The sequence below is a fragment of the Camelina sativa genome, chromosome 12 (assembly GCF_030686135.1).
Source record: "Camelina sativa cultivar CO46 ecotype springtype chromosome 12, ASM3068613v1".
Lineage (NCBI taxonomy): Eukaryota > Viridiplantae > Streptophyta > Magnoliopsida > Brassicales > Brassicaceae > Camelina > Camelina sativa.
In genome coordinates, this window is record NC_141891.1 from 21,445,707 (window position 1) to 21,456,932 (window position 11,226).

General features: G+C 37.6%; 1 protein-coding gene across 1 annotated transcript; it reads right to left on the bottom strand.

The window, feature by feature from the left end:
* Positions 1 to 4,831: 4,831 nt before the first annotated feature.
* Positions 4,832 to 7,763, bottom strand: LOC104733756 (uncharacterized). The gene is made up of 7 exons (XM_087477061.1): positions 7,759 to 7,763; positions 6,580 to 6,697; positions 6,204 to 6,290; positions 5,967 to 6,083; positions 5,418 to 5,918; positions 5,202 to 5,299; positions 4,832 to 5,081 (listed from the first exon to the last, which is right to left on the bottom strand). Exons 1-7 carry the CDS (start codon positions 7,761 to 7,763, stop codon positions 4,832 to 4,834), a joined length of 1,176 nt encoding a protein of 391 aa, XP_087333187.1.
* Positions 7,764 to 11,226: the final 3,463 nt, after the last annotated feature.

Below are 11,226 nucleotides of genomic sequence, written 5' to 3' on the forward strand. Positions count from 1 at the left end.
TGATAGCTCCACAGCAATTCCCCCCCCCCGTCATAATCTTGGCGACACTCATTATCTCCATTCTCCGGTGATGGTTCTTTCATGTCACAGTCGTAATTATCTGTTTCCCACCCAGTAATAGGACTACGGGGTGTACCCTACAGTTAATTATATATAGGGAAATGATAGGTGCATAAACAAAAAACACCCACATTAATTTGATGGACCCGCATTTTAAATCACATGTTGTCCATTACCTGGCCTCCAACTGACGAATCACCATTGACAGAGTGTTCACCATGTATGACATCCTTCGAACCATCAGTATTTTGATCATCCTGTGCACACCACGATAGCAACATAATTTAATATATGTAAGTAGTGAAAAAATTACAACCCTTACGTTATTTGTCATATCAACCTTAGAAGTGTCACCGCATCCCCTGTTTCGGACCTTCTCTCCCCTTTTTTTCCTAACCATTACAGAACTCATTCTTCAAAACATTTTAGTTTTCCCTCTTCTTTTTTTTGAATACTTCTTCTCTGAAACTGTCTTCGAACCATAAGAAGGTTCCCCATATTCATTTCTTTTAACCTCAAAAAGTGCAGCTCTTATCTCCGTGCGGATCTCTGTATGGACGAAAATCTTCATGTTTTCATGACTTTCCTTTATCAGTGCTTCTTGTTTCCTGTAGAACCGGCTTAGTTCCGCCGCATACCTTTCAAATAGGTCATCGTCCAAACGTTCATGAACAACTGGCATACCCCCCCCGTCGCACATCATGTCCCCTTGTGGTCTTCTCTTTCTTATTTTCAATTGTTGCGGTGTCTGCTCTTTTTCTCTTTCGACAGTCAACTGTAACTATATCACCAAGAAGCCATTAATAAAAAAAGAAATTTAATTTATAATGAAGCCCTTTGTAATGTATAAATGTCAACAAACCTTTCTCTTCAGGTCGTATCTATTTTGGACACCTATCATCACCTCACAACCATATTGCCTCATCCCATTTGCGGCCAGCTTTAATCAGATTTTCAATGTTATCAACTTGATGGTCTTCCTCTTCATCATGCCACGCGAATCCTCCATTATCACAATGCTCCCCACTACCAACCATCCGCCTAATAACCACCTATAAGATGATACATGTATTAGAAAAAATATATACATATTACGAAACTTATAGTTTCAAGTCGTTTACGTATTATATCAACCAAGTACATACCTCTTTAGCAGCCTCGCATGCGAAGATGTCTGCTGTCTTGATTGGGTGCAGTTTAGCCAGATTATGGATCGATCTTTGATTAAACGCATGATCTTGAACGTCAGACGGTACTAATCTTGCAAGTGCTGGGACATATTGAAAACGCCCGACCTTCATAATCTCTTCTTCCTTAAATTTTCTGTCATGGACTTCTATTCTCGCTCCTCTTGTAGAACTTATTCCAGATCTAAACACCTTAATTCAAATACTGGGGATGGAAACAACCCTATCGGACATCCAAATGCGCCGTCAAAACTGAGGCCTCAGTTTTCCGTTTCCTACCAAGAACGAAGATTTAGCTTTACTACTTAACAATTTTTAAATATTTTTGAAACAGTGCAACGGTTGTGATTTTCGTTAATATTTTTATTCAACTTACACAGTTCTTCAACGCTATTGGTTTGTATTTAATATTCACTATTCCTTGATGTTTGATAAATTTTTACATTGGATTAGTTTGTGAAAATTACCAAACTATTATTCGAGGATATATAACGTGGACTCTAGGGTCATAATTAACAAGTACATGCGATGTATCGTCTTCGCTAAACCGGCAGTTACACGTGTTAATTATCTAAATACGAGGTATCTATATGGAGTGCAGTCACGACGTTTTGAAAAGCCACAAGATGGATAATCCATTGGTCTTTGTTAGCTGCTTATATAATAAGACAAATACTCACCCGGTGAAGTATGTATTTGTCTCTTAAAACCAAATATCACCCGCAAAACATAAGTGCAACAAAGTTATGGTGCATTTTGACAGACTATCCGATCTCCAAACGTGGCGTTCTGATTGGAAGGTTTCTGTTAAGATCATCTGCAAGTGGAGAAAGAGAGAAGCGAACATCGCCTCCTTTGAAATGGTTGTTTCGGATGTTTTCGTAAGTGACTCGTCTCATCATCATTATATGCACTTAATATCAAATGATTCATACATCATAGTTGAACTTTTTCCCGCACCGTAGGAGGAGAAGATGCAGGCAACAATCAGCGAGGACCTGTTGCCCCAGTTCTGTACGGGGATTGAGGAGGGTTCGTGGAAAACCTTCTCAAATTTCGTCGTCACTAACGACACATCCGCTGTGAAGGTCGTGGCGTCCAACTTCCGGATCAATTTCACTGCTGACATGGTTATGGACAACATTCATTGCTTGTCGACCAATCACTACATCGACTACGTTGCCTTCGACAAAATTTACGAACGATGGTCTCCTTTCACCCATAACTGCTGCTTAGGTAACGTTGCATTCTGTTGTTCCCTTTTCTAATATCATAGCCAATACCATAATTCTAATGACATGACGACAAATTGTAGCTTATGTTTCCATTTGTGAATGTTGTTTACATTCCAAATTTTTAAACCACGTCGCTGAACTCTTTATGTTATCTACATTACCTACATACCAACAATCTATCTTATGTGGATAGTATTAATTTGATGTAAAATGTTGTGTGTATTACACATGGTTAATTATTTATTATTTATTTTATTTGGTAAGCATCTTCCTAATACTGTCAACCTTTAATGTTAAATGTATGTGTACATTTGTGTACAAATGTTTATGTTTAATTCATGAGTTTGGTCAGTAATAATAACACGACAACGTTTCAAACAGTCATTTTTTTAGACGATAAAAAAATGTGACTAAACCAAATATAATAAACCAACACCCACATAGATGAGCAACTTAATGTTATACAATAAAACCACAACCCAAAGTACTACTAATGAAACTTCCAATCTACTTGAAAAAATAGGTCATTATTGCTAGTATAACCAAAGTCGCAACAAACACATTCGTCAGTTTTAACTCCATAGTTAATCCATCACTCTTGTACGCAATCAACGCCTTCAGCCTTCCCAACTCCATATGATTTTCCTTGTGCATATTTAAGATGTTAGCAATCTCCTCTTTTTGTTCCTGAAGCGCTTCACGCATTTGATTCAAACTAGTCAACTTTAGAATATCTTCCTTCACTGTTTTAAGTTCCTCCATCATAGCTTCATCCCACCATTTAAAAATGTGATAGTCCCCATCCTGCAAAAACTCTACTTCCGTTTCGAGGATTTGGGTGATATATCTCGAGAGAGAATTACCCATCCCATATCATTCGGTACGCTTATCTTCAATTTTTCATTACACAAATTGTTGGAACAACATTAAAAAACGTTTGCTTTAACTAAATGATATATTTGTGCACATTACTAGTTTTTAGCCCTGATACTAAATAATTAGGTTAGTAGACAATTTCATATCAAAATACATAGGTTGTAACGTTTAAAGTATGTGTCTTCCTCGAATCAGATGTTTGTGGGTGTGTAGTTGGAGTGGAAGACAAAAGATTGCTCGAGGGGGCAAATGCGGCCAATGAAGTTGTCCTCACCCTACTGAACGGAAGGTAAAGGAGATTTGTGCTACCTTTTGAATACATTTTCATTTAAAGTTTTTTCCTATTCCCGATCTATATTAACATGAGAAAGTCGTAGGAATGAAAAGTGTCGTGCCATAGATGACTATTCTGTTCGCTTCATAAATGCTTGGGAAGCAAACAGGTGTCATCTTACTTTTACATCCAAACCCATCTTTTGTATTTTGCGGTGAAACCCATCTTCATAAGGTACGTTCGATTTGATACATCAGTTAAGGAAACTAGCCTTGTGAAACCATATACATCTAATTTTGTAAATGTTCTGTAGGTGCACCATGTCTCGTCAGCACAGCTGCCTCTTCGCAAATCTATATAAAACCAGATTTCGTAGGAATGGAACATTACAAGGCGATGTAAGCTGTTTATTTTCCTATAAAAGTATCTAATTGGATATGTTGTTACTGTCAAATACGTTAATACACTTTCTATATTTACCTCAGATCTGAATTCGCTGGACGTTACTATATAGAACATATAATGGAGCACGTAGGGGAGAATACAGGACCTTAAGAAGAAAGGAACTAGATTGGCGAAAGGGAGAGCTCAGGGAGTTTAGCATATTGAAAGAACCTTCAGAGATCTATAAAATTTGTAAACTCTTTTTTTCCGGTGTGTTTGTACTTTTGAATGAACCGAATGTTACGCTGATTCTGGATAATATATGGTTTTATTTTGTCAACAAAATATAAAATTTTGTACTCCGTAATATATGTACGTACACAACAATAGTTATCTACGATAAGTCTACATGTCAACCGTACATAAAAAAAACGGATGAAGGAACATACTTCTTTGGTCCGTTGACAGGTACAGTGAATGTGGTTAACACATTTGAAACACTATCCTTCCATCGCATTATGTCCTCTCTAATGGACCACATAAAATACACAAACAGATATATTTCGCTTTTGTAAGTATCTTATTCAAACAGTAAACCGTTTGCTTGACATTTCTAAAAAGCCCACACGAATAATAGGCCCAACTAGGGCAGCCGGGACCAATTTCGACAACAATTATAGTTAAACAAAAAGGTGGGCTTACAAATTAAAAAGGTCCATCATAAACATGTTACAAAAAGCTATGTGGTACTTAGGAAAAAAGAGTATTATCCTCACATGCCATGAAAAGATAACACGTCTATTGTCGCCCCTGCACTACGTATTAGCTGGACATGTTGTACGGTTGTGGCCAACCTGTTGACACTGAGAACAAGCATGCTGTTTGCGGGGCCGCTTCGTCTCCAACGCAACCTCGACAAAAGACTTCATCCTGGACATCTTTGGCCTTCCTGGAGGATTTCTAACGAAAGGCGGTTTACATCTGGACGGTGTAACATCAGTAGGAACGATGCAGGATGTATCTATCGGCATTATCGACTCCGCATAACCACTGCAGAGGCTGTCTCTGCGGAAGAATGGATGAAACAGGTTTATAACTGATTGGTTGGCCTTATATGCGGCTGCGATAGCATGTACGCATGTCATCCTCTCTAGATCAAAACGCCTACATGAACATATCTTATACCTCAGATTGACAACATGCGTTGAGGTACCACAACTTACTTGAAATCGATCTTCATCAATTTCTTGAACCCTTAGACGCCTTGAATGTTCAATACGTGCCTATGAGTAAATGAAAGCGTAAGTTCATATAACCTATGAAACACAACATATCCACTAACATTTTCCATTTCTTTCTTTAACATATATATATCGATGGATATGTTAATGAATCTCATACCTGTAACAGGTTCTCCACTCCTTTGGTGTGTAAAGTTGGCATTGCGGCTGCTTGTTTTCTCCTTGTAGCAAACCAACGTGTCAACATATTCTGAACCGCTTCTAATAACTCTACAATGGGATAGGCTCTCGCAGGATTCAGTACTTTGTTTAGCGATTCTGCAATGTTGCTCGTGGTGAAGTTGTACCTATCACCACGAAAGTGCGCCCTGCTCCACTTGGATACATCTGCATGCACCAAGTAAGCATGCAGTTGCGGATTCGCTTTTTGAATTTGCTGGAAGATTTCTTCGAAATCAACTACACGGTACGCTGCAGCTGCTTTTTTTACCAGCCGGAATATTTCGCTCCCACTAAATCTCAGGATAATATTCTTGTGAAGATGATAAGTGCAGATTCCACGACTTGCCAGGGGGTACACTTTACCGATAGCTTTACCAATAGATTTATGCCAGTCAGATATCAGTGCAAGCTCTTCATCATCAGGAATTACACTATTTAACTGCGTAAAGAACCATTCCCACGACACATCGGTCTATGTATCAACAACCGCATACGCTAGAGGGAAAATATTAAAATTCCCATCTTGTGTTATCGCTATCAGAAGAGTCCCTTTGAATTCACCTTTCAAAAAGGTTCCATCTACAACTACAACTTTCGCATATACCTGAAACCCTTAATGCATCCATCAATCGCAATGAAAAAAATACTTGAATCTGTCTTCTGAATCAACGACCAGTCTAGTAAGGGTCCCCAGATTAGAGGACCTCAGCCTGTATAAATATACAGGTAATTCAGCGTATCCACTTTCAGGTGTACCCCTAACATACTCATGCGCCTTTATAAGTGTACGATGTGTCTTCCAGTAGCCAAGCTATTATATGAAAATGGTCAGTAAAAGACATCAGCACTCAACAATATCAACTAGATCGAATTATATATATGTGCAGTGCAGGCCATAGAATCAACTAATTTCTGAGAAAACCAACAAACTAAAGCTACGATCTGTTTGTTATTATTTCCACTACGTCTTCACGTACACAAAGCCCCCTAGCAACATAAGAAATTTCTCCATGTATACCCTATATACCATCACATACACAAAGCCAACAAAAAAACATACATATTAAAAAGACTAGATTTAGAGTATTCCAGTAGCCCACCAATACACCATATCGTAGGTTGAGCCCTTCCCCAACAAGATTTGGCACAATAGAACCTCCCACACCACCAACATAATCTTTGTATAATTGAGCTAGGATTGGTGGTTTAGCATTACGGCTACAGCCAGATCGTTCCGTAACAGAGCAAGTATGTTCACCGACAATATTTGAATAAAAAACTAAAATATGGTATTTTTGGAAATAAAACTTATTTTAGTGGTATTTATGAGAATTGCCCAAAAAAATGTCTTTCAGAATCATTCAAACTAGCAATTCTAAAAAGTCTATGATATTTTGAATAACAATGGATTTCAAGTGAGATTTATAATTTATTGATTGAAAAACAAGAGATTGTGAATTATTTTATATGATTCTACTTAAATCTTAAGTTAAATAACATAGGATTTCAATAGATTTTTTAAAATTATCAATTGAATAACAAGTGATTTGAAGAATACTCCAAAATATATCCTCTAAAATATCAAACTCAATACCCCCCTCTAAATTATGTTTCCATGTTTTTTTTTCTTTTTTTTTTGTTTGGATCATTTGTATAGGTGTATAAATCCCTTGGATTGTAAACCTAAACTATTTTAATTTTTAATGAAATATCTATATTCTTAGCAAAAAAAATCATTTACCTACCCTTGAATCCCTTATATTCGACATTCTTAGATTTTTTTTCTCACTACATCGTATTACCTGGACGACGAATCCCATATCACACGGTATCAAAGCATTGGGCCAAGGGGACTTCCAATATTCGACATTCTTAATTATAACTTATGAGAAAAACTTGCAAAACCCTAGAAAATATTAAACATAATTAAAAATACTGATATATTAATTATTCTAACGGTGATATAATCAAATTCAAATATATGAAACAACAATTCTAAATTTCACTCTGTAAGATCGTAAGTATATTGCATCATATATTTGGTACTATTGCATTGAACTAAATTACCAATAAATAATTTGTACCTGAGTTTGTAAGGACAAGACTCGAAAGTCACAAACCCTCGTCATCCAAATTTTGGTTGTCTTCGTCACTTCCTCGAGGGCCGAGCCCGTTAACAATTTTCTGAAAGACGTAAAACCAACAGCTACTACTAACAATATACTGTATGAACACATATTTACGAAACTATTTTGATAATTAACTCATTCGATACGTACTCCATTTTTTTATAAACCATCGTATTGCTCTCGCGAGTTAAATATAATCACCCGTTCAAAACTATTCTTAAATTCAAAAGAAATAAAAAAGAAACTAAGAACATAGAGCATAAAAGACATGAGCCACACACCATTGAACATTCTGCGTTATTAGAAAAAGTCAAACGTAGTCCATGGCATCGTCATCCATGGCAATACCCTTAGATGCAATATTTTAATACTCATACGAGGTCACTAAAATTTTTACAAGTCCTAGTAGACTAGAGTTTGTAATTGACAAAAATAGATTCTTTAAGAAAGAATTACTCACGCCAAAAGTTGGTTTATTCCTTATATCTAACAATCTTTTAAAATTTATTTAAATGTTTAGTGTTCTGGATGTAATTACAATTTATCCTTTGAGTTTAGTTTTTCGATTTTGAGTAAAAAAAAAATATACACATCAGCAAATTAAAATACACATCATTTTCGATTTTCTACGTCACTAAGCAGTTTTATTTCAGAATCGACAGTTGTTTTTTCTTGTTTATGTCAATGAGGGAAAAAAAACAGTTTTCACTATTCATAACCCGAAGAAAAAAAAAACCTCTCTCTCGTCGTTTCTCGTCGCCGAACCCTAGTTCCACCGGCGATACTCTGTCTTTGTCCACTCTCTCGCCGTCATTTCTCGCCGTCTTTGCTCGCTTTCTCTCTCTTCCTTGTCGTCGCTCTCTCTCTTTGTCGTCCTCTCTCTCTCTCTTCGTCGTGTTCGTTTACGAGTTCCGGTATGTGTCGAACCTTTATTTTCGAGTTTTCCAGCTGAATGTGAGTTTTTATCGATTGTTTATGGCTGATTGTCTTCGTTTACATATGACGGCTGATTTGTTAGATCTATTCGATTCGATGGCTGATTTGTTAGGTCTATTCGATTCGATGGCTGAGTTATTGTATGCTTTACGACTGATTTAGTCAGTTTGTTTGTTGATGTGGCTGAGTTATGGTTAACAATGAATTTGGAACTGAGTTATCTTATGCTTTCCAACTGAGTTATGTATTTGTGGCTGATTTATTATATGCTTTGCGGCTGAGTTTGTCATATGTTATGGCTGATTTATTTTATGTTTTACTGCTGAATTATATTTATCAGATGGCTAAGGATATTTCTGAAGAACAAGGAAGGGATTACCCCCCAAGACTTTACCCAGAAAAGAGTCTATTCTAGATGGTAAAAAAATTAATATCAATTTCAAGATGACAGATTTCCCTGAGATTAGGGATTCAATAGGACAGGATGTGTGGGATGAAACAAAGAAAGTACCTATTGGAATAATTCCTAAGCTAGTTGATGGTGAATTCATGTGGTCTGTTAAGGTTGTACATTTTCTACTATGTAACCAGTTAAAAATACATAAGAAAGAGCTTTGGTTTATCGTCGGTGGTCAATCTATCAGGTTTGGCCTGAATGAATTTGCTCATGTCACGGGTTTAAACATAGACCCAATGCCTACAAAAAGGTTTGAACTTAACGAGGAACATAAAGAGTTCTTCAGACTTTTGAAAGTTCCTGGTGGGGAAGGTCTATCGCTAGTTGAACTCAGGGCAGCATTAAAATTGAGCAGGGGATGGGAACCTAAGCCCCGTCAATGGTTGGGGCTGTAGTGTTTTCAAGCCATGCATAAAAACTCTAGAATACCATTTGAAAGTGCGAAATGAGTTTTTGATGATGAAGCCATGAAGACTTATCCGTGGGGTCGGTCAACTTTTGAAGCTCTTGTTGATTCTGTAAAGATGATGAAGCCTAAAGGACGATCGTACACCCTTAGTGGTTTTACACCCGTGTTACAGGTTTGTGCGTATGAGTCAGTCCAATTCTTTGGAGAACAATTTGGGAATGCAAAAAAAGAAAATGGTGGCATACCGTTGCTTCAATGGGGTGGAAACCGTACACGTTCAACGCTGAATTCCGTAATTGCTGAAGAGATCAGAGCGCGTGGTGAGGTAAGGTTTATATGTGGTTGAGTGATTGTTTAGTAATGGCTGAGTTATGATTGAATTATGATTTAGTGATGGCTGAGTTATGATTTAGTGATGGCTGAGTTATGATTTAGTGATGGCTAGTTATTATTTAGTGATGGCTGAGTTATGATTTACTGATGGGTTTCATAATCTCTTAAGTTACAGCTGCGTGTGACTAAAATGGTTATGAAGGATGATGTACGTGAGTTATTTCATACGTGGCCAGATCAAGAAGACGACCCTGGACAAGATGTGTCGGTTGGAACTCTCGTTGAGTTGGTGTCTAATTTAGCCTCAAGGTTTGACACCTTTGAAAAAAACATTGTTGTGAATCTGGAGAAGAAGATTGGAGATAGAATAGAAAAAAGGATGAATGAAAGGTTGGGAACCAGGTTTGGATCTGTTGAGAGTGAACTCGAACAGTTGAGAGTGAACTCAAACAGATGAAAGAGCACATGCTTTCCATGGGTGTTGGGCAAACTGGCCAAAACACTTTTGATGTGTGTTCAAATTTCAAAATAAAGAACCTGTTACCAGAAGACCTTCGGGAAAAACTGGTGACACCAAAAGGTCCACCAGCAGTTCCAGGAAAAAGGCAACAAAACTACTCTGTCAACAGTCCTCCGGTAATGTTTGAATTATGTTAATTTTATGACTGATTTTCCAGAATATTTATGTTGAGTTATCATTATCTTTAATTGTCTTCGCTATGTTATACATGTAGATGGCAGTGGTTTGGCTAGGGTCAATAAGAATCTGAATAAAGAATTGGATGATGATGATTATCCTCTTGATTTCGTTGAGAGGTCTCCAGCTGCTACAAAACCAACTCAACGGCCTAACACGAGAAAAAATGCCAAAGATGCAAAGAAGGACAAAGACTTAGATGCAAAGAAGGCCAAAGAAATAGAGGCAAAGAAGGCCAAAGAGGTGGCGGCAAATAATGCCAAAGAGTTGGCAGCGGCAAAGAAGGCCAAAGCGAACGTGGAAAAAAGGCAAAAGCCGAGGAGGTTGGAGATAATCCGCAAAAGAAAAGAAGTAGAAAGACTCCTAAGCCTACTGCCGTGAAGGCGACTACTAAGCCTGCTTTCGTGAGGCCGTTGAATTTTGCAGCACCTGTTTTGAATGAGGGAGAAGTTGAAGCTGGTGCAAACGCTGGTGCCGATACTGCTGACAACAGTGTATGTGATATGACACTGAGTTTATGACTAAAAAAATATTTCCTTTAACCTAAATCCGATGATGATGAGGAGGAAAAGAGTAGGCTTGGTAGAATTAAAGCTTTAAGGCTGGAGAGTGTTAAGCTGTCCCCGGATGGAAGTGCGATGAATACAGAACAAGCTCCACAAGCAAGGATTTTTCCTTATATTGGAGACAACGAACTGACGTGCATGAGGAAGGGATGTGTACCTGGAGCTGGAATATATGATCCTTTAGCACCGGTTCCGGTGCAGTTGAAAAAACTTATGGAGC

Coding starts and splice junctions, on each gene's coding strand:
- LOC104733756 (XM_087477061.1), bottom strand. Junction 6,291..6,579: donor ACCTACGATATGGTGTATTG/GTGGGCTACTGG, acceptor TTCATATAATAG/CTTGGCTACTGGAAGACACA. Junction 5,300..5,417: donor GAGTGGAGAACCTGTTACAG/GTATGAGATTCA, acceptor ATTTACTCATAG/GCACGTATTGAACATTCAAG.